The sequence below is a fragment of the Anabrus simplex genome, chromosome 1, assembly GCF_040414725.1.
Source record: "Anabrus simplex isolate iqAnaSimp1 chromosome 1, ASM4041472v1, whole genome shotgun sequence".
In the NCBI taxonomy this organism is placed as follows: Eukaryota; Metazoa; Arthropoda; class Insecta; order Orthoptera; family Tettigoniidae; genus Anabrus; species Anabrus simplex.
In genome coordinates this window covers 694,099,296-694,124,054 of record NC_090265.1, presented here as the reverse complement: position 1 = coordinate 694,124,054, position 24,759 = coordinate 694,099,296, and the positions used below count along the sequence as shown (strand labels likewise).

General features: G+C 39.1%; 1 protein-coding gene across 2 annotated transcripts in view; it reads right to left on the bottom strand.

The window, feature by feature from the left end:
- Window positions 1-24,759, bottom strand: part of LOC136857351 (kinesin-like protein Klp61F) — a 295,057-nt gene that overhangs the window by 122,523 nt on the left and 147,775 nt on the right. For both annotated transcript variants that reach the window (XM_067135960.2, XM_067135961.2), the window contains exons 10-12: window positions 16,006-16,118; window positions 9,977-10,159; window positions 8,100-8,267 (exon numbers count right to left, since the gene is read on the bottom strand). In XM_067135960.2, the coding sequence (XP_066992061.2) occupies window positions 8,100-8,267; window positions 9,977-10,159; window positions 16,006-16,118 (464 nt within the window). The remainder of the gene's footprint in view (window positions 1-8,099; window positions 8,268-9,976; window positions 10,160-16,005; window positions 16,119-24,759) is intronic.

The window sequence follows — 24,759 nt, the reverse complement described above, 5'->3', positions numbered from 1 at the left end:
GCTTAGTTGAATTGCCAAGATTTTGAACACGTTATTTTCCAGGTACATTGATTCTCTTAAAAACTACTAAAATACAGCAGAAGTCCGCAATAGCGAGTACGGCATATAACGAGAACTCTGTTATAGCGACGACTTTTTTTCTGTCGCATCCGTTATTACGAGCGATTAAGCCCGCGATTTTTTTCCGTTACCGATATTTATGCACCCCAGCGATGATATTGCATGCGATCGATTACCTTTGGCATCGTTTCCTCGCTATGTGCACTAGCGATTTCTCTCGTCAACATTCGAAGGCGATGTCGGAGTCGATTAGTAATATCCGTCGACAGCTGTTCCGTAAAGAAAATTTGAAATGAAAGAGAATGTATTTTCGTAATAAATGCGTAAATAACGTGTACGATAATGGTCAACTCTTGTTCCTTTCCGACCCCGACGCTTTTAGGTTTTCGAGGGCTAGGGAGTCTTATTTTCACGCCCTTCGTGGCCCTTGTCTTCCTTTGGCTGATCGGATCCCTTCCATTTTTCTTTCCTTCCCACCCTCCATCCCCCAGGGGCTCTGAACTTCGGAGCGTGGGTTGGCGACCACGGGGCCCTTAGCTGAGTCCTGGCATTGCTTCCACTTACTTGTGCCAGGCTCCTCACTTTCATCTATCCTGTCCGACCTCCCTTGGTCAACTCTTGTTCCTTTCCGACCCCGACGCTATTAGGTTTCCGAGGGCTAGGGAGTCTTTCATTTTCATGCCCTTCGTGGCCCTAGTCTTCCTTTAGCCGATATCTTCCATTTTTCGAAGTGTCGGTTCTCTTCCTCTTTTTTCCTCGAATTAGTGTTATATAAAGGATTGTTGCCCAATTGTATTTCCTCTAATAACAATAACCACCATCACCACCCTCTAATAAACGTTCCCCACCCCCTTTCTCTATTTATCATTTCTTTATCAATTACTACGGCAAGTTGTTTCGAGTTGAACCTCGTATTTCTTTCATTATTTCTTCCTATTTTTTAATATATTTTTATTTGGCTTTATTTTTTTTAACGTTTTAAATTATTTTAAAACCTATATATCCACTTTGAATTTGACGAAATTAAATCCTACACTGTTTTCCTAAGACTTCATTCACGTCAACTTTTACTCTTCGGCCGGAGAAACAAATGCCTACAAGACCTGCCTAGCAACGACTTTACATAAGTGCATACTTGATCTGCTTATGAACTTCAACTATATTTGTTTTCGGCGCAAGATAGTGATGTTCTGTTTACTCTCTTGACTGTGATTATTGTGTTTTGAACATTAACTGAATTGCTACGTTATGATATAATGTTAATATTTTGCCTGTGTTCAATATATTAGTTGTTTTAAGATCTTCGCTAATTGGTTGATGATGACACTTGAAATGTGTTGAAACCAGTCCCAATAAACAGGTTGTAACTACTTTTTAGTTCAACTTACTACGGAGTATTGAAAGGTGGATCCTTCCCTATAATATTGTACATCTTCTTAACGGTTGTTAACTCGTTATAAATTAAGGCTGACTAAACGACCGCTTAATTTTGAGGCTAAATACTGCAATTAAGTAAGAATGGGATACACCTCGAGATATGGCAGAGTGCTTAACCCATTGGGCCCGAGCCACGGAACCGTTCCGTGCTTCGTCTCGGTGGACCAAACGCCGGACCACGGAACTGTTCCGTTGTCTCATTTTACTACGTAATTCAACTTTTCCTCAAGAGATGGCAGAGTGAGTTCCATTTGTGATTTGTGTAGGGACTCTTTCTTTGCAATGTTATATGCTCTTTGCTAATATATATCGATAGTGTGCTTGGTAATGTTAGTTTGAAGTGGGCTATCTCTAGCTTTGAGATTCATTTGTAAACAAGATGGCTGCCAGTATAGAACTTATATTTACCGATATATAACCCCTTTTAGGAAGTAATGATGATTAGGAACGTATTTTTTCAGTGAAATTAGTAGTAATATTAGTACTAGTGTGAACAACACTCCTGAATAACAAATAGATGTGGAAATCGAAGAGGAAGTGCAACGAGAAGACTGTGTTACAGCTCAGCAAGCGGACTGAGCACGGTCCCGTCATGCTAATAAAATAAAATGTTTTACTCTATTCCTTGTTCCGCAGTTTGTGGTATGAAAGCCTTTTTTTTCATGTACATTTAAATCTTTAATGGTCTTTTAAGTAAGAAATTTCTCATGATATGAAGCGACACTATATTTCCGCCAAAATAATCTCAGCGCCAACGCAGTTTCAATCCAACAAATATGCAGGGCTCAATGGGTTAATTGATTTCATAGGTTAGTTTGTATTTTGTCGCGTTTGGTTAAATTACGGAAAGGCTATTATGAAAATTTATAGCGAGAAAGGTATAATTTCTCTACCGGCGCTTGATGTGTGTTTTCATCATACGTATAATACGGTTAGGATACGTGGCGTTGTTTGAATAAGAAAACTGAAACGTTTGCAACAAGATGAGATCGACCATCTTCGGTACGGTACAGTTTTCTCACTTTGTGCATTTGCGAGCTCTCTCGTTGAGATTCAAAGGCGATGTTGGAGTTGATAAGTAATACCCATCGACTGCTGTTCTCTAAAGAAAATTCGAAATGAAAAGAGTATAACACGTTTTCGTAATAAATGCGTAAATAACGTGGCCGATAGCAGTTGTTAACTCGTAAAAATAAAGACTGAATAAACGATATCTTAATTTTAGTGTTATATACGGAAATTACGTAAGAATGTCATACACCTCAAGATATCGCAGAGTACATCACTGATTTCGGAGGACATTTCATATCTTCTCGCGTCTAGTAACGGCTATTTACATGAAAGTTTTTCGCGAGGTTATTTCTCTACATGCGTTTCAAATATGTTCTCATGATAGGCTACATATACCGGTACGGTTAGGTTAGGTGACGCTGTTTGAAGAAGAAAGCTGAGGTGTTTGCCACAGAAATCTCTGGAGGGATACCATATTTCTCCGAATCCAAGACTTTTTTCTCTCAGAATCTCATGCGAAAACTCAAGAGTTGTTGCATTCGCGGCCTAACAGTAAGTAAATGGATACCACTAGCAACTACCGTGGTAACCACGCTGCTTCTTTTCACACGCGCACAGAACTCATTGACAAGAAACGACCGCCTCTTTACTACACATCGTTACCGCTTCTACAGTGTACAGTGCCTGTGTGTTTCTCAAATCTGCAGAATGGCATCAAAACATGCGAACCTTCGAATTCTTAGAAAAGAAATGGCTATTCAGTGGCAGTCATAACACGTCTATTGTACTTGACGCTTAGTAAAATTAAAGTTTATAGACAGCAGGAATATCTTCGTAAAGATATTGTAAAGATGCATGGAAAATTTTAAACGGGTTCTAGTCGATATTATGATGCCAATTTTAAAGTTAATGCTTATTAAACACTCGGAAATGTAGAATAATTGTGCAGCCGCAAGAAAAATACGGCATAGGCCTAACTAAAGCCAATATTTGGCGTTAGCGTGAAGACAAAGAGCTTAAAAAATGCATACTGTACAAAAAATTAATTCAGTGGTCCGCAACAAGGACGCTTTAAAGAAGTCGATGATGAAATTGTGAGGTATGTGCACGAAAAACGCAAGAGCGATCGGCCATACCGTGGCGCAATAAACTCGTTCGTTGACTTTCAACTTTCGCGATTAGGCCTATACATCGCTAGCCGTTGAATTTGGCCGCACCCGACAAGCGAGACGCTGCGTAAAAGTAACAGTTTTAAAAACAGCAGGAATAATTTCCTGATGGATCGTTGTATTGTAGAGACGCATGGAATAGGTATTGCCAGAAAATTTGCAATGAGTTCTCTTTGGTATTATGATGCCAATGTTAAGTTAATGGTCCTTAAACCCGCGGAAATAAAGAATAATTGTGCAGCCGCAAAAAAAAAAAAAAAAAAAAAAAACCACAACACGGCTTGACGAAAATCAATTTTCAGCGTCTAAAAATAGTTTTAAAATGTGTAGACCTGTATGATTTTACAAACTTCTTTTTGAGCCCGATTTAAATTTTTTGATGGAAAAAGTGGGGTTCATCTTGGATTCGGAGAAATACGGATCTATATTTTTTTCAGAATGAAATTAAACATACACTCTCGCGTAGTATCGGATAACGAAAAATAACAAACAAGTAAGCCGTAGTGTGGATATCATCTGCGGAAACACAGGTTTTGAACAAACTGATTGCCGTTTCATACAGATTTTAAAGTGCATGAAGGGTTTTCCGACTTTTATACAAACATCGGATATAACGACAATCCGTTATAGCGAGTAAATTATTCGCTGTTCTGAATTCTCGCTATAACGGACTTCTACTGTACCTTTAAGACATTTCTTTAAGAAATCTACTGTACCTTTAAGACATTTCTTTAAGAAATCTATGTCCTTAGTTAACTTACCTACTTTCACCTTTAGATTAAAATAGATGTTGCCTTGTTTATTTGCCTGGTTGTCCTTAGAATTGCAAGTAATCAGCTTCATTTTCCGTATCCAAATCTAATCACTGAGATTTACAATGTTAAAAATTCTTCCACCGTTTTGATACGGAAAATGAAGCTGATTACTTGCAATTCTAAGGCCAACCAGGCAAATAAACAAGGCAACATCTATTTTAATCTAAAGGTGAAGGTAGCTAAGTTAACTAAGGACATAGATTTCTTAAAGGAATGTCTTAAAGGTATTTTAGTAGTTTTTAAGAGAATCAATGTACCTGCAAATTAACGTGTTTAAAATCTTGGCAATTCACCTAAGCTTTAATAACAGCTGAGGATGTTCCTAAGTAGGAACGAAACATGTACTGTTGACTAATAAAATTTTGCTAAAAGGCAAATTAAAAAGTATCAAAACGGTGGAAGAATTTTTAACATTGAAAAATCTCAGTTATCCATGCTCTCCAAAAAATTGAAGTACGGGCGTTCCTGTTTCAATATATAATAAAGAAGCCATCAACATTTAACTTATTCTAGTTTCATTTTGTTTATTATGTCAATAGGCATTGTTTTACTTGAATAAATGTAACATTGTAATGTAATATACATAACGTAACGGGGCCAATGGTGGACCCATTTTGGCAAATGTACATTTGTTTGAGAAAGAAGGTACTTTTTGCCTTTAAAGCTTTAGAGAATGCATTTCCTTCTTAATGAACCTCTTCTCTAAATATTTCATACCCGAAACAATAAAAAAATAGATTTCTATATTTTAATTATTTTTTACTGAAGGCTTATAAGTTTCTTCTAAACCATTTTCTTTCATAATAAACATTTATTTCTGGGAATAATTTCTCTGAACTTTCCAGTGTTGCTGATAATCTTGTGATAGTTAAATTCTGTACTACCCAAGTAGAAAGTCTTTTGATGTATTTTCAAGAAATTTTCATACCACAAACGTCCAGGTTTACCATTCACAAAAGCATTCTTTCTCGTCAAATCTTTCTGGAGTTTCACCGACATCATCCAGAAGATCATCCCTACTAACTAGGAATTCATCTTTAGCTACAGATTCTATCCACAACAGGACAATCCCTTCCTCTTCACTGGTTAGCACAGGAGTGTGCCCCGTATTTTTGAATTCCCCTTCCCATACCGATTTATGTAAGCTTGTACAAGGTACTTTACAGTTCCTGGCTGCAGTTAAATGAGGGACACCCAGGGAAACTTCTTTTGTAGGTCTTTTTTTTTTACCTTTTCAATTTTATCTTTTTCGTAAGCCCACCAACTCTTCTTCCAAGGCCATTGTTGGGTCCTACATGAGGAGAGGATGGTTACCTAGTTCCACTTCTTCTTAAATACAAAAACAACCACCACCACCACTCCTACACCACAACAATAATTGGAAAACTGAAATCAGGTGATACAGTAATAAGATAAAGAATGTAATGGGGATATCAGAAAAAAAAAAAAAAACATTACGCATAATAAATGAATTAAAAAGCTCCTGGTATACTGGACAGATATTAGTACAGTAAAACCTCGTTGACTTGAAGTCGCTGAGCCTCGAAATTCGGAATTCGAATTAACTGCGAATTTGTAATTCATAAGTGCCATCCTTTTTTTCCCCTCTTCCTTCTGCTATTTGCTTTACATCGCACTGACAGATCTTATGGCAACGACGGGATTGGAATGGCCTAGGAATGGGAAGGAAGCAGCCGTGGCCTTAATTAAGGTATAGCCCCAGCACTTGACTGGTATGAAAATGCGAAGCTACGGAAAAACATCTCACAGGGCTGCTGATAGTGGGGTTCGAACCCCCTATCTCCCAGATACAAGCTTACAGCTGCGCGCCCCTAACCGCACGGCCAACTTGCCTGGTTACCAACCCTTGCCGCGTTACAAAATATTGTCAGGCCTGTTACTGCATGCAGTTAACCTTGATTCACAGTTTAAACCTTTCAAATGCCATTAAAAAAACGTATTTCCAAAATGTATCCAACATTTACAGTATTCAAATAACGCACTTGGATAAATCACTAACAAACATAAGCTCGTGCAACGAAAGAAAAAGAAATCTCACAATTCAAAGCCTAGGATAAATAATGCTGGAATGCTGGTTCCTCTATGAAAATGCATTATTTTTTGGATTACTGTAGTATTTGAATTTTTAGATGCAATGTACTTGCACGGGAAGTGCCCGACGCCCTTAAAACATTGCGGCTAATCGAACTTCCCTCTGACGAGGTGATAAAGTTTCTTGCTTCCGTGTGCATTGCAACACTGTACAATGTCTCCCACCCTTGTACGATTCCCCGGCTGGTATTTTCTCCTTTAAAACCATCGGACTGTTTGAGCTCGGTATTAAAAGAAAGCAATGCAGTTTCATCGGCAATGGCAATATTGTTCGGTACCTACGAATTGATTATGAGCCACGCTTTTTCTCCAACTGTCGGCATCGCCAGTGTGCCGGATTATGTCTCCCACACACTGCCTGCTGCGTGATATTACAGCGTTCTATAAAAGGTTGAAGACGAAAGAATTGTAATTTCAATCAACTTGGCAATTATGAAGCACACTGTACACACACTGAAGCGAGTGTTAAGTGTGGAAAGCTACCCCTCCACGTTTCGGAACACGCGTTCTATCATGAAACGTATAAATTTTGAATTTAAATTACTTGTAACGTACTATTGTTTTAGATTGTAAAGGCAGTTTCGAATTAACGGTCTGAATTTCAATAATGGGAACAAGATTGTACTTCGAGTTACTAATTATCCATATTTCGAATTAAACAATTTAAACAACATGCAAAACCGTATCTCATGTTTCCGGGAACAAGAGCTTCTTCGAATAAGGCAGGATTTTTAAATAACCAATTTCGAATTATCGGGGTTCTACTGTAATTAGTGGACTCTCCCTGTCCACTATTAGATTTTATCATCATTACTTAATGAAATGAACATAGTATGGTCCAGGAGAGACTAAGTTTAATTGTGAATACCGATCAGAAGAAAATATTATATCATGGGACGCCAATAATGGACATAAGGTGTCCACTATCTCAATTGTGGTTTCAATGCGTGAATAACAAACAGCAAACTTAATGAGTTATGCACATGAATAATAACTCAAAACGCAGTCAAGCATTAATTTGCGCATTCTGCAGTATCAGCATAGGAGACCAACATGGATTTTATTTATTTTTCTATATAATATGTAAACACTCGTATCGTTAACCAAATCGATACCACATCTCTCACTTCAATAGACACACACCCGACACAATCCCCAAGATATTCATGAAGCAAAATGTACTTTCGCTCTCTGCTAGATGCCTTCAACTACTACATCTATTCCCATAAACCTATTCCGATGCTTGCCATTCTTATTTTAAGCCAATTAAGGCCTGTGTGTCCGATCTTGGCCCTGCTACCTTAGTAATTAATAAAATCTGTGAAGGGCAACAATTATGAGCCCTTGCTTATAATTTACTTCTGTGAGAACGGCACATCAAAGTACCTTCCTTTTCAAAAATATTTAAGGTGATTTAAGGGACCGTCTAAGTTAAGGAAACAGTGAACTGTTAACTGCACTAAAATGACGAACTGTTTTATACTTCAGCACTCACCTCAATAAAGGAGCGCTTGGCAACCTTCACAGACTGCAAAGTAGCTCTCTCTTGCTCAGAACTGTTCCTTAAGTACTTTAATTTCTGCAAAATGCTTTCTTTAAGGTCCTCCATTGTTTTATTTGTCTCTTCAACTTGTTCAGCAACTGTTCTTTTGTGTGTCACCATCTGCAAAGTTGATACAGAAATAAAGACATAGTTTATTTTAACAACCTGTGTAAGGACAGGAATATACTGCTACCATATATCACTAACTGTTGTACCTACAAGTTAGTCAAGGGTTAGGCAGCCGATACCAAACCTAACAAACTGCAGGAGAACCAACAGCTATCCGTGGAAGAGTTCTCCGTTAGGAGGTTGTAGAAGTTTTTTTTAGAGGAAATGCCACACACGTTCATCAGAAAGCTGCTACCTTGCAGGTGTGATAGGGGACTGCTGTGAATCCCCAGGGAAAAAAAAAAAAAATCCTATGGTTATTTTAGGTCTAGCAAGTCTGTAAGAGGACTTTGTCAATTTGATTTCCATTTGAATAGCCTAGGAAAGCAAGATACTCTGCAAATACACCAACATGAGCCAACTCATGCCAGGTATGACTGCTTGTGTTATGATAGGCTGGGCCTTTTAACCATGCACCAACCTCTGAAGGGATAACAGGAATAGGAACCAACAATATACTCAACCTTACAGCAAAGTGTGAAGAATTAATGGACCTCGAGGAAAGGAAAATAGCTTTCCCTTAGGCTGAGAGGGACCAAATGGAAAGCTACAGAGACAAAAACTGAAACAGTATACATCTAACCAGCAGGGTAATAACAGGAAGATTATCAGATTATCAAAGTTTGATTCATCATGGAAAATGCCTTTCAGGGATCGCTACATCCAGTATGAAAGAATAATAAATGGGATTGTGTATCTGTGAAAAGAAGAGCTAATGCCGATATAAGTGTATGCACCATTGATCAGGTGAAACCAGTATGATAAAACCAATTATCAGGATGATCTAGAGGAAGATATCCATGAAGATTAGACATATCATCATAGGAGACCAGAATGTATAAATCTGGACAGACAGGACTAGAAGCAAGAAGATGGCAAGACCACATGGATATGGGATGAGGAACACAGAAGGGGAACAACTCTGACTTCTGCATAAAGAGTCAATCACAAAGTTGCAACTTTAGACTATAATAGATTATATAACAGATGGAGAAAGGAGTAAGCTTATGATAGATGTCAAAGTAATACCTAGTGCAAGTCTTGACAGCAACCAATTAGTAGCAGATGTGAGATATAGCCACGCACCAAAAATACAGATCATGGGAACTTAAGGAGACAAGAAGGGCCGGATAAGAGGTCAGCTGCCAAGGAAAGAAGTGAACACTGTAGATGAACAGGCCAGACTCAAACACACCTTGATACAAGAAGCAAGTGACGTAAGATTAAGTGTGAAAGTGTAGAATGAAAGCAGCAAAAACAGGATTGCATCACAGAAAGAAAAATAAAATATCAATAAGGGATGAGGCAAGGATCCGACGTTGAACAGAAAAATAAGAATCTGAAGGTCAAAGGATAGTTCAAGAAGAGACAGCAGAAGCAAAATGAAGTTACTGTAACAGAACGGTCAAAGACAAATGGGAACCGATGGATACTGTGGAGGCACTTGAAGATGAAAGTGGGAATGCAGTTAGAAAGAATGGGGTATAAGAAGTCCAGAAGAACCATTTGAACCACCTGGTGAGTGAGGTAACAAGGTTTTTTTTAAATGTAGCTTTTTAAAAAATTTGCTATGACAATACTGCATTAGATTTTAGAATTTATGTACCATACCTAGAGAACGGCAGTTTTCAGAGATAAATCAGTACCTTAATGTTTCTTACCATTTCAGTAAGATCTTTCCTGAGAGCTTCATTTTCATCCCGAAGTTTAGTAACATCTAGTTTAAGATCCATTAATTGCCCCTGGCAATAATCCGAGGCCTCTTTCAGAATCTTCTGGCGGGTGTCCCGTAACTCTTGTACAGCTGCCTGGGACTGACCAAGCACCTCTACACTGGGGTCCAACTAAAAAGGAAAATAACACAACATAAACAAGGAAGTCTAAAGTAATACAAGATGTGGATTTAACTAGTAACACTACTGATGCAATTTCTTCAGAATCATGAAGATTTTTTATGACTGGACTACTACTCATCTTTCATTAGGAAAAATTGCTACTGAATTAGGGAAGTATTTATTTTCTAATTTTTTTCCTCCCATCTTTCTATAGCTCACCCCACCTACATTGACATTTCTTTGTGTTTATCCTTTTAAGAGTTTCCTTTCATGTTCCTATCTCTCTATAAGACTTGATATGACACTGGTTCCTTTTAATTGCTTATATTGACCTCTTTGGAAGCTTTTCTCCCGTTTTACAAGTCTAACCACCAGTATTCATTTTGGACTTTTGCCTCTTCCTTTTCCTGCATTTAACCAGCATCCTTCTAAACCTAGAATCCCACATTAAGACTAAAAATCTGTCAGAATGGCCTCTAAATGAGTGTGTATGTATGTCATCCTGACGAAGCTGGAAACCAGGAATGAACTCTTCAGGGGCTGAAAAGAATTAAGACTGATCAAGAGAAAGCCCAGCATATGTGGTATGAAGATTGTTTTCCTTTTTTGTTTTCTTGTTAGAAGAACATTAAATCCTACAACTCAAGACAGAATTCATATCCAGGGAGAAGGGTGAACATTTAAGCAGACTCGTGAGAGAGAGCGGTACAGACATCACTGCCGCACAAGAAATATGCCAAAGATTAAACGCTTATCTTGTCAAAAATGAATGTTCCAGGGTACAAAATTGTAGCCAAACTACCATCTTAAGTTTACAGATCAACAGAGCAAATATGCCAGGATATCGCTGATTATAAAGTAATAGAATGTACGAAAGATACAGAAGTAGAAGCCAACACAACAGAAGTTTATCAGTAATGACCTTAGAATGTAACTTTAAATACAGTGGTTAAACACTCCACTACCTGGTACCTCACCCAGGAATTTGTTGGATATTTCAGTATCAAACACACTGACTGGATAAAAGTTAAGCCCATACTTCAGTCACAACTTTTCCAAATAGGTATTTGTGTGTTGGTCTTGTCCAGAATGAGAAAATGAAACTTAAATTTCTCTAGTCTGTATGAGTGTACATACATTAGAAGCGTATCATAAGAAAATGGCTACAACAGAATATAATGAAAAATTAAGATTATTTGTACTGGGTAGTTTGAGGAAAGGCCTAAAAATGGTTCTGAAATATCTGAACTAATACTGGTCCTATCAATTAATGCTATGTAACAAAAACTGCAGAAACTAAAATTTTCAATTTGCCATACAGTACAAGTTATCCTACGATGTTGCTGCTTGATGCGTGGTCTAGGGAGTTACTTAGTTTAGTGGAAAAACCTCTGAATATTGGCAGAACGGAGCTGGGGAGTAGCTTTAATTCTGTGTTTTGATAACTTGCTATTTGACTAACTGGTCTACCAGTATTCGGGCAATTTTATCTGTATAATGGAGGGACTAATATGAATGGGAAGTTTACACAATGAAAGGAACACAGCTGGGCAGCCTTACCGCTGATTGCAGCAAGATTATTCTAGTACTAGAACTTGGCAATGGTAGATCCCAATCACACCGTGGCTCTGTTAATGAAAAGTGAGAACCTGTGCTGCTTAACATATCACAGAACATTTGATATGATACCACTGCCTTTAACCACAATATTTATTCATAATTTCACTCAATCTGCAAGTCAGAACCTTTTCACTATTTAATTCAATAACCCACAAGGCCACATATGATATCAGAAATAAATTGAGGCACAATTATCAATAATTGATTAGAAAAGTTTATTAAAAACATTCTGTCTCAAGTCAACACAACAACACATTGCACCATTACTCAGCACAAAAAAATATCATAGTTTCAGTCGGAGTAAATATGAATTTAGCGTGGTTCCGGTGCGAGAAGGTTGGCAACACAATTTCTGGATGAAACAATTGAATAATCTAAAAAAACGCTACCATAGATACGAAAAATACTACAGACACTACAAACTATTTTTCTCATCATGTCAAATTTTGGACGACACTAAACACAGGAGAAAAATTATTAATTCCAATACATGATAGCTAGAATTTCTACATTAGGCCTGACCAGAAACTGTGTTTTAGCCTATTATGCCTTCCTTTCCAGGTTCCTATCCCACTGTGCATTTACAGGAGAACCTCGATAATTCCAAATCGGTTAATTCAAAGAAGTTCTTGTTCCCGGGAACATGAGATGAAGTTTTCCATGTTATTTAAATTGTTTAATTTAAAATACGGATAATTCATAATGTAGTACAATGTTGACCCCAGTACCGAAATTCAGACTTTTAATTTGAAATTGCCTTTACATGTTAAAAAACAGTAGCATATTACAGAATTATTTAAATTCAAAATGTATCCGCGTCATGATAGAACGCGTCTTCCGGAATGTGCAGGGGTAGCTTTCTCCCACACTTCGCTGGCTACAGTGTGCTTCATAACTAAGAAGATCGAGAGAGATCGGAATTCTTTTGTATTGAACATTTTTAAGGAACGCCGTAATATTACGCAGCAGGCAGGGTGAGGAGAAACAGAATCCGCTTGCAATGGCGATGCCGACAGTTGACGAAAAAGCAAGACTCGTATAATCAATTCGTAGACACTGAACAATATTGCCATTGCCGATGAAACTGCATTGCTTTCTTTTAATGCTGAGCCCAAACGGTCTTATGGTTTTAAAGGAGAAAGTGCCAGCCAGGAAATTGTACAAGGGTGGGGGATCATTGTATTGTTGCAATGCACACGGAAGCGAGAGAATTCCTCCCCTCGTCATAGTGAAGTTCGATAAGCGACTATGTTTTAACGGCGTCAGGCACTTTCCAAGCAAGCACAAGGCATCTAAAAATGCAAACTGAAGAGTAATCCAAAAAATAATGCATCTGCACAGGAGAACCAGCATAATTTTCCCTCCTCTTTGAATCGTGAGATTTTTTTCTTTCGTTGCGTGAGGTTATGTTTGTCAATGAATTATCCAAGTGCATTATTTTAACATTGTAAATGCACCCTGTTGGATACATTTCGGAAATAGTTTCTTCCATGGCATTTGAAAGGTTTAAAGTGTGAATCAAGGTGATTGCATTCATTAATGGGTATTAGAATACTTTGACACGGCAAGTGTTTACATTTTTGAAGTACGAGAGAAGTGCCATGGTGGAAAATTGTACAAGGATAGAGTGACTCTATTGTGTTGTCATGCAGAAGGAAACGAGAGACTCTCTCCCTCGTCATAGGGAAGTTCGATTAGCCATGACATTTTTAAGGGCATCGGGTACTTTCTGTGCAAGTGCAGGAAATATAAAATGCATACAGTACAGTAATCCAATGAATAAAGCACTTACACACGAGAGGCAACATAATTTTCTCCTCGTCTTTGAATCTCGCTTTTTTTTCCCCTCTTCTTTTCCTTCTTTCGTTGCGAGAGGTTATGTTTGTCAGTGAGTGATCTAAGTGCATTATCTTAATACTCTAAATGCACCTTCTTGGATGCATTTTGGAAATAGTTCTTTTCTCATGGCATTTGAAAGGTTTAAACTGTGAATCAAGGTTAACTGCATGCAATACGGGCCTAAGACAATTTTGTAAAGCGGCAAGGGTTGGCAATTCCAAAATACGAATTGGTGGTTAATTTGAGATCACGTAATTCGAAGTCCGATTTCAGAGTCCCAACGACCTCGAATTAACAAGGTTTACTGTATTTTTTTGTTGTTCTTCTCTCCTCTTAAACGACTTAGTTTTAAAGAAGTCATCCTGTGAGGTGTGGTGAGGGCCGTTGACGATGATAGATATACAGTAAAACTTTGTTAAGATGTTTCTGCAGGGGACAAGGAAAAAGAACTTTTTAAGCAAGAAAATGTACTAATGAATATATGAATAAAAACTATCCAACAGGGATATCGAAACACTAAATACGATTTTTTTGTGACATGATGGCATGTTACGTCACATGTGGGTATAGTGAAAATTATAGGCCAATCTACGATTTTTAAAGATGAGAGATAAGTATTAAAAGGTGTGAAAAAAAAAAAAAAAAAAAAACGAGACAACAAATGTGAAAACATGTGCACAGAAGCCAACAATAACATCGAAGTATTATTGCAGATTACACTCTTTCTATAACAAATGTTAGGTCTTATTTCAGAGCAGTGGGTTGTTAAACATTATTTTCTGGTCACACTCTTAGACAATGAATATTAGAGGTTACATTCGACCATGTCCAATGGCAAGGCATGACCTTGGCCACCATTTTGTATTGAACAAACCTTCGACAAACTTGTATGATCGAGTCAAAGCTTGAATTTAAAGATAAAAATTTCATTGTTCCGTATTGAAAAGTATCACAGTTAAATTGAAATAATAAATATGGTAGTTCAACCTATACAATACAAGTAAATAAGAAATGTAGAGATTACATTCTTATTTAATTAAAAGTGGAAATGGTACCGGTTTCAACCTCAGTCTGGGTCATCATCAGCTGATCATAACTCTAAAAACAATGCATAAGTGAGAAAGAAGTTAACGGTCAAGTCCACACAATATCAGTTGAAGAGGCGATATAAAAATGACGGGGGGTAGGCACTGTAAAATTCAGACGAAGTGGAATGTAAATCACTTAAAAGAAGTAATGTGTAATCTTCCGAGCATTAGCACGGCACACGCAATGTTTGGCACTGTCTCACATTGCGTGTGCCGCGCTGATGCTCGGAAGATTACGCATTAATTTTTTTTAAGTGACTTACATTCCACTTTGTCTGAATTTTACAGTGCCTACCCCCGGCATTTTTATATCGCCTCTTCAACTGATATTGTGTGGACTTGACTGTTAACTTCTTTCTTACTTATGCATTGTTTTTGAGTTATAATCGGCTGATGATGACCCAGACTGGGGTCGAAACCGGTACCATTTCCACTTTTAATTAAATAAGAATGTAATCTCTATATCTCTTATTTACTTGTATTGAATAGGTTGAACTACCATATTTATTATTTCAATTAATCTGTCAAAGCTTGAAGGCGCGCGTTTCAACATATGTGATCTCTGAATGTGGTGTTGCCTCTGTGCACTTATGCCAGTCCAATTTGACAGATTTTAATTTTGTCTTCATTGAGTTATGAAGGAATTTCTCATCTTCCGTGTCCATAACCATGCTATCACAAGGCAAATATGCACCACGCTAGTCGATTTCACACGATTATGCTCCTAATTCAGGTATAGGCTACTATTTCATGTGACAAATATTACCTACACTCCACTGTACCAGCATTCAACAAAGAATACAAGCAAAAACAAGCTCACACGGCTCTTCAGCAATTTTGCTGCTAACCGGCAAACAAAACTGAACATTTCTGAGGTTAATGGCTTTCTCTCCTAAAGTGAATCTTATCCTTTGAAGTTCAGGAAGGGAATTTCCCATAATCACGCAAGTGTGGCGATGGCTCTTTCCCAAGTTGGAAATCAAGTTTCTTTCACAAGGGGTGACAAAGTAAAATTTTCAGGTCTAGGAAAAGTGTGATTGTACTAAGCAGTAATAGAGAAAATTTGTGATGCGATAAGCAAGGTAATTTTACATAGATTTAAAAAGAGGAGAATCGAGACTTCGAATTTATGATGTGTTAAGGGGGAAAACATGTTAATGAGGAACGCACTAATGAGGTTACACTGTCTTTATAAAGGAGTATAAGGCTCAGAAAATCTATCAACAAATCAACCTTACAATTGAATACTAAAGCTTACTTTGTGTACAGTATACACTGAATCATTAAAATTCTTTAGAAGTTACCAACCTTGGCAAGTTCCTCCTGTAACAGTTGTTGCAAACTGATCTGAGCTTGAATTATTGATGTAACCTTTCCTTCAGCAACACATGACCATTTCTTAACATCCTCACAACGATGACCTGTTAAAAAACAATATGTCCATAAAACACAACAATTGCAGCATAGACTCCAGTGGGTAGGAGAGAATACATTTGAAAAGTAACAGGTCTACGATAATGAAGTGTGCTATCACCACTGCTGTTCATAATGATAATGGATGAACATGTGAAAGAGAAAGAGGAAACCACGGGGACAGGGAACTGAAGGTAATATTCACAGGTGATACTGGTGTGGGAAACAAATTGACCAAGTACAAGGCCAACTGGATATGCCAAGCGAGTATACAGTATTAGCAGTTATGGAATGTAAATAAGCATGGAGAAAAGCTATGCAATGGTGTTGACTAGAAGAGAAAGGTACTGCAAAAATTGGGAGACTAGTATTTTGGGAGGGAACTAATGCTGGATAGAATCAGTACAAGGATAGCACAGGAAATGAATTTTGCCAGAATGTGAGGAACTCTATTTGGAAGAAGGAAGTGTACATAGGTAATGTATAATATGATTTATTATTACTACACACCATCACGTGCAGCAAAGACTGACACTGACAGGAAGGCATGAGAGTAAAATTTATAACAAGTGAAATATGATATGAAAGATAAGGAAGAGAATGTCAGGAAAGAAATCTGCATATATATATATATATATAATAATTTTATTTATTTTATTCTACATTTGATGGCCTTCATTGTATCACTTTAGTCAATTATACAACGGATTTTTCGATTTTCTTTCAGCGCAGTACTTCATTCTCTCGGATCTTGATTTTCTCTCCTCGTCTATACTCCGTACGGCACTACTTCTAAATTGACGTTTTAGCAGATTTTGGCTCTGTCTGGTAGTTATGCGCTGAAGCATAGACATCCAACCAATCCCAAGCTGCCATTCATATAGATTTATATCGGCAGAGCACGATCTTGAAACCTAGTTGCCAACTCTAATATTGACATTCGCCACGTGGTTAACCTATCTCGCTCAGCATGTATGTTATTCGGTATAGTTTGCGATCTTTTGCATTTTCCTTCAATATTTAGTGTGTTTTTCATATTGTTGGAGGGTTCCAGTGACTCTGACATCGGTAGAGTGTTCCCTTTGTACGCCATAACCTCCTTTCTGTGCCAGCCATTAGCCGTTAATGATGTGTTATTTCCTCATTCTCTTTTATTGTTAATAATATATTCTCTTTTAGTGCCAAATATTATTAGAAAGTGTAGTTCTTGTGAATTTGTTTTCAATCCATATTCATTCGTTTTTCTGAGTACTGTATTACAATTTAAAAGGGCTGTTTACCGCGGTCATATTGCATCAGCTGTTCTCCCAGGTGTAGCACGGTGGCAACAGAGGGAAGGCGATGCCCATTTGTTTTGCGAAACTTCAATTTAGAAGCAAGGCCATGCGGAGTGTAAAATAACTTTTCCTATGCTGTTGATCTTGATCTGTAGTCCAGTGCTTATGATTTTGTTTTTAAACCCTCTACTGTGATTTATAGTTCCTTCATATCTTCTGATTTCTAAAATCCACATATTACTCTTACTGTTCCACAATTTTTCTATTTTCAGGTGTTCTAATTAGGTGACCAAAGAATGAGAGTCTTCTTTGTGATAGTGCTCTTTACTGGTTCTATTTCTTTGTACACTTTCGTTAGAAACTAGTCTCCAGGATCCATTTTATTGCTATGTTTTGTTTATACATGTTCTGATTATTACACTTTCTATTTTGAGTATTCTGTGTATTGCTACAGTATCAGTCGTTTTGAAAATATAAATAACTATATTTATTCTTCCTTAAATGATTGAGGTTGCAAAACTGACAAAGAATATTAGAACCTAATCTAATTACAATACAGAATAAAGAACAACTCTATTGATTATGTACAGAAAACAGTACTCAGTCACTAAGAAGCAGCAGATAAATTACTTTAACTGATTTAATTAAGTGGGTTGAGCATAGAGGCGATTCCTCAAGATCGATATCGAAGCTTTCAATGTATGTATGCCCCAGCTCACAAGGGTCTCATTTGGCCCACCAAAGCATCCTAAGTAGGTGACCAGATAGAACAGAACTGACGTGATTTGGATAACTTAAGAGGATGGGGGAGGGAAGAATGCAAAGCAGATGACAGAGGCTAAATAGAACAGGAACAGCACAATAGCAACCTGCATTGGAATACAGTTGAAGGGAAGTAATGGTGGTTAGATACAGATGATGGAAAGGTGCCATTAATATTCAGACCAGGCTAGAGATGGAAAAGAGAAAGTGATTATGAATAATTTTGCAAAAAAACAAAAACAATTCATGGACAGCAAGAATAAAGCATTAGCAGTAATTCTTGGATTTACAAAAATATTTTAGCACAAGATCCCACCATTGGTTTATCAGTTGGAGTTCTCCTAAACAATGTTGACCAAGTTATTATTGGGTAGCACACTGCTCTGCTGTAACACATGCTTGAATCTCTCTTTGTATAGCACTGACTAGTTCATCAAGACATCTGGACCAACTTAACTGCTTCATCACTGGTAATTCAGAGCAAGTTTTGCATATGACTGGGTTGCTCACGACTAAATTTATATTTCCTAAGATAATTTATTCCAGCAGAAACTAGACATGCAGATTAAAGTTGAGAGCCAATTTTAGGACAAATTATAAAGAATAAAAAGGTAACTATTTCACCTATTAGTGCCTATATCTCTTCAGTCATTTAGGTCATGCCTGAAGATTGTATTCATGTAAGTTTGTTCACAGCACCTTTCTGTGGTAATTACCATTTAAATACCTAAGATTATATTTCTTAATTTCTTGCTTCAATATTTCTCAGCTGGCTTACTCATGACATTCATGTTGGAATAGGCAGGCCCCTCCATCTGGGCAACATCAGTACCACCAGGAAAGGTATAACAGTAGCGGCACAATTGAAATTATAATCCAGCTAATATTCACACGTTCCCAATAGCCTGGAGAGAGCTGTGCCTGTACTTTGGAACATCTAGTGTTTCCACCTGACCAAAGGAGGTGTACATGACCCCATGTAATGCCACCCTAGCACACGCAGCATACGTCCGGTATAGTGGAGGTTGAGTTAAACGTCTTCAAGATGATATACATTTGATAAACTATCTCTTAACACTAATCAATGGAATAAATCAAGGAAGTCAGACACCTAAAAGGATGAAGGTAAATGAAATGGAAACTGAAGGGCATGGAAGGGTGTAAAAATGAAGGAATTCCTAGGCTTTGTGAACCTTTAATACCATCGGGGTAGGAAAAGTTAGGCACAGGAGGTAGGCAAGACAAAAGCAGACTGGCAAAAATGAAAGCAATGCCAGACTCAACTTGGGTCCCTTATATTGCCAACCCACCCTGCTAATTTGAGAGTCCCTAGCGGTTCCCTTTTTAATCTCATCTTGCAACAAGCACAGATGCATTCCAACTGTCAACACAGTTATTATGACCAGGACCCCTCAGAACAAGAATCTTATGCTTTATTATATGCTACAACTTCAAAATGCCTGTACCATTTGAGCGTGACATTCCACCTAGAGATAGGGCTACATACAGATGTGGTTATGATTAAGAACGACTAAATCCTTAAGTATTACATTATAACATGCATTACCAGAAGCCAGTTTTATTGCTCATTTCAAAGCTACTTTCTTAGCAACATAATATATACTCTGCTATACAAATGTATACATGCACAATTGAAGTATACATGCCGAACTAACCGTATAATCCTGAATACCACACGCACTTTTTCCCCTAAAATATTGGTTCTAAATCTTGGGTGCGGGTCATATTCAAGCCGTTCATTCTCGTACATATTTACTACGTTTACATGGAGTACTGAAATAGATTTGAATGTGGTTACTGTTCTCAATATACCACATGTAAATGGGCATTCAGGTCTTATTGTGTTTTAGTAGCGTCCTAGAAAACATGATGATGCTTGGTGTTTAAAGGGGCCTAACATCTAGGCCATCGGCCCTTATTGGTATGACATGACAAAATATAATGAAAAAATTAAAAGTCCAAAATCCTTCCTCCACTGATCAGAATTCAAAATGTGAGGACGAAGAACAAATGGGTGGATGGAAATAAATTTAAAACAATCAGTGAATCCGACCCGCGATGCCTCACATTCACAGAAATTGACGTAACACAAGACTATTACTGACCAAGGGACTGCTTTTATAGCACATTACTAAATCGATGATAGTTGCAGGATTTTTTTTTTCGCTAGGGGCTTTACGTCGCGCCGACACAGATAGGTCTTATGGCGACGATGGGATAGGAAAGGCCTAGGAGTTGGAAGGAAGCGGCCGTGGCCTTAATTAAGGTACAGCCCCAGCATTTGCCTGGTGTGAAAATGGGAAACCACGGAAAACCATTTTCAGGGATGCCGATAGTGGGATTCGAACCTACTATCTCCCGGATGCAAGCTCACAGCCGCGCGCCTCTACGCGCACGGCCAACTCGCCCGGTTCTTGCAGTCTAAAGGGGTCCAAAATCCAAGGCATCCGCCCCTCATAATGGTACTTATCGCTTCGCCAGCGCAGTAGGTTTGTGGCGTTCTAGAAAACAAGATTGATTTTTTTTCTCAATACAGTTACAGTACCACGTAAACGCGAAAAGTAAGGTAATGAAACATGGTAAATAAAAGAATACGGGTAAATATGCAAGCCGCTGCTGCGGATGCTCGATTGTCATTTGTTTGACAAGAGTTGCTGGCATGCTGGGTGCACGAATACCTGATCTCGCGGGATATCGTACTTTGCGAGAGTTCCATAAGATCTTTTGCCCCCACTTGCACCATATCTGAGGAACCTGCATGTTTTATTTTGTAAATGGCAGAAGTGTGAAGTGTTGAATGTGAGGAAAGGAACGTTAAGGATGACACAAACACCCAGCCCCTAGGCCAGGGATATTAATAATTTACAATTAAAAACCACTGACCCGGCCGGGAATCGAATCTGGGGCCACCGGGTGACAGGCGGACGCGTTGCCCCCTATTCCGCGGGGCCGGACTGTTGTCTCTATGGTAAGCGATGGATTCAAAACTGCGTGTGCGGTCATTTACTGTGCGAGAGAAACTTAAAGTTGAAAGCAAAGCTGAAATATACGGAAATCGTGCCGTTGACAGAAAGTAAGATATTGATGAATTGCATATTCGTGATTGGCGAAAGAAGCAAAAACTTCTACGAAGTAACAGCGATCACAGAGCATTCTGCAGGCGGAGTGCAGTGTTTCCGGAAATTGAAGAACTGCACAAATTTGTGATACAAAAACTTGAGTTAGGATACGGCGTATCGAGTGAAATGTGTCTATTGAAAGCAATAGGGATCTCAATAGAACTCAAAACACAGGGTTTTACTGCAAGCCACGGATGGATCTGAAACTTATCGGAGAAAGGGATTGTGCATTCGGAGACGTACGTTTATTTCACTAAGTCTCCCTGGGGCGTATGAAGAAAAATGAACAGCCTTGCGTCACATTCATTTGAGGAAGGAAAATTCTTATTTGCTCTCGCAAATTGGGAATGCTGACCGGACACCTGTCTATTTTGAAATGCGGTTGGAAAATACAGTGGATACGAAGGGTTCTAAAAGTGTAACCATCAGAACAGGTGGTAAGAAAAAGCAACGATGCACGGTAATAATGTGCGTATTAGCGGATGGAACCAAACACCCTCCATATGTTGTTCTGAACAGGAAAACACTTCCGAAAGGAAACTTGCCACCCGGTGTTGTTAGAACACGAGTCCGGCTGGATGGACAGTGCGTTAGTTGAGGACTGGGTGAAGGGCGTTTGGCAACGTCGCCCGAGAGCTTTGTTACAAAAACGAATCATGCTTGTGTTGGACAGTTACCAATCTTAAGATAATTCCCAGCGGGCTCACTTCAATTCTACAGCCGTTGGATGTGTGTATGAACCGGTCTTTCGAAACTGCAATGAAACAGTTGTACACCGAATGGATGTCTGATGGGGATCACATGTTAATACCAACCGGACGAGTGAAGAGGCCTCCCTGCCAGACTTAAGGGAAGTTGATGTGATTGGACTTACTGAAACATGGCTCTCTTGGGCTAGTGACAGTGAACTACCACTCAGTGCTAATTACAGCATATTCCGTCGTGATCGCGCTACTCTAGGTGGTGGAGTGTTGCTAGCAGTGAACAGTGCTTTACCATGTAAACGAAGGACAGATCTTGAACGGAACTGTGAGTTAGTGTGGGTGGAGCTGCTCTTTCCTCGACGCCCTGTACTTGTGGGATGTTACTACAGACCACCAAACAGCCCATTCAGTGACCTTGAACAGTGCCTGGACTCAGTCATTGCAGCTCTCCCTCATGGTGAAGTAATTTTAAAGGGCGACTTTAACTTGTCTATAAAGTGGTCTTCTCCAACTACCGGACTGTCAGCTAACAACTGTGACACATACTTTATAGTCATTTTTATTAATGGCCTCGGACTGAAACAGTTTAATATGTACCCAACCCGTGGACCCAACACCCTGGACTTCATACTCTCCTCATTAGAACTTAAAACAATAACCCCAGGCAGAAACCTTTTCCTGTGTGACCACCAGTCCCTCGATGCTACATTCCTCCTTCCCCACCCCTCCTCAAAGCCTCACAGCAGGACATCCTACCGCCCTACCTACATCTGGCGCCGTGCCGACTGGCCTGCAATGTGTCGTGCCCTGGAATGCCTTCCCTGGAGTCTGCTCGAAATAGCTGATATCGAATCGGCTCTTGACCTGCTGTATGACTGGCTGCAAGCTGCAATTAAAGACTTCGTACCTGCACAACGGGATACTACTAGCAAACATCAATACTGGATATCACAAGAGATCAGACTGATACTATTTAATCAAAAGAGAGCTTGGCGCCTGTGGAAAGACTCCCCTAACCCACACACTCACAATACCTTCGTTAAAATCCGCCGCCACACGAGGTTTATGGTCAGAAGAGACTACAAAACACACGTAGACACTGTCAGTGAAAAAGTCCACAGCAATCCCAAGTGCTACTGGAGTCTCATCAACACACGAAGAAGGACGGAGCGGATTCCTGTCAGCGTGAACCACAACAATGCAACAGCAGATGGCGCCGATTGCAATGAACTGTTCAACAGGTATTTCTTCTCCAACTTCTCCCCTCCCTTACAAAACCAACCGCTCCCTCCCGTTGGTACAGCTTCAAACAGAACCCTATCAAGCATAACTACCACACCAAGTGAAGTTCATAACCTTCTTCAAACTCTTCATACCAACAAAGCTACCGGTGCCGACCCTATAGGTCCTCTTTTCCTAAAAAATACTGCCAGCACTCTTTGCGTCCCTCTCTCTAAATTATTTAACAGATGTTTTGCCGCTGGCTATTTTCCTATTACCTGGAAACAGGCAAATATTGTTCCCCTTCTCAAATCAGGCAAAAAATTCAATGTTTCATCTTACCGACCAATCTCTATTCTCCCCACACTATCCTTTATCTTTGAAAAAATTGTACACCAGCGTCTCCTCGCATTCACTTTGCCGTATATCTCAACCAAGCAGCATGGTTCTACCAGGTGGCTCTTGTCTAACAAACCTGGCCACTCTGCATAGCTTTGCATCGCACGCCATTGCAGCTAAATCACAGCTGGATATCTGCTACGTAGACATTTCGAAAGCTTTCCATTCTGTTGACCATACTCTGTTGCTCCATAAACTTTCCGAACGATTTAATATACATGGCAGTCTTCTGACCCTTCTTGCTGGCTTCCTACATAACCGTTAAGGAGAGTGGTAATATCAGGCACTACATCCTCATGGTTACCAGTCACCTCCGGTGTCCCACAAGGCAGTTCTCTTGGCCCCTTGCTGTTTTGTTTATGGACGATCTGCAGTCCGAACTCAATGAAACAGCGAATACCCTACTCTTTGCTGATGACTGCAAGATATTTAGGGAGATCAGGAATCCAGCAGATGCAGCTCTGCTACAGTCCTCACTTAATGCCCTCTCGAACCGGTGCCGTACTTGGAAACTTATCCCCAATCCACAAAAATACAGCCACATGACCATAACACTGCGTAAATCTCCTCTACCGACATATTACCTACTCGACAAGCCCATCACCGTGGTTACGCAACAGAGTGACCTAGGTGTAATATTCGATACAAAATTACAATTTAAGACCCATATAGAAACATATACAACCAAGGCTATGAAATTACTAGGCATTCTCTATCGCTTCACAGAAATTTCTGACCCCATTACTCTTCGTCACTTTTTCCTCACGATCGTTCAACCTCTCTTAAACTACTGCTCTCCGATTTGGACAACAGCCGCCCCCTGCAATACTAAGCAGTTAGACAGAGCAGTGTCTTCCTTTGCTGCGATTGTAAGGAACAGAAACCCCAAGCTCAGAAATCTGTCTACGCAGTAGGTATTAATGGCAACTAATGTGTCATCACTGCACATCAGGCGACAGGTAGCTGACCTGAGTTTCCTCCACGAGATCTTAAATTACCGCTCGGAACATCTTGTTTCTCTCTTCTCTCTCCGTGTTCCTTCCCGCTCCACCAGAACCAAAGATCTTCTTCACATTCCCCACACTCATCACTCAATACTTCAACGATCCTTCCTAATCCGCCTCCCAACACTCTTTAACAATATTA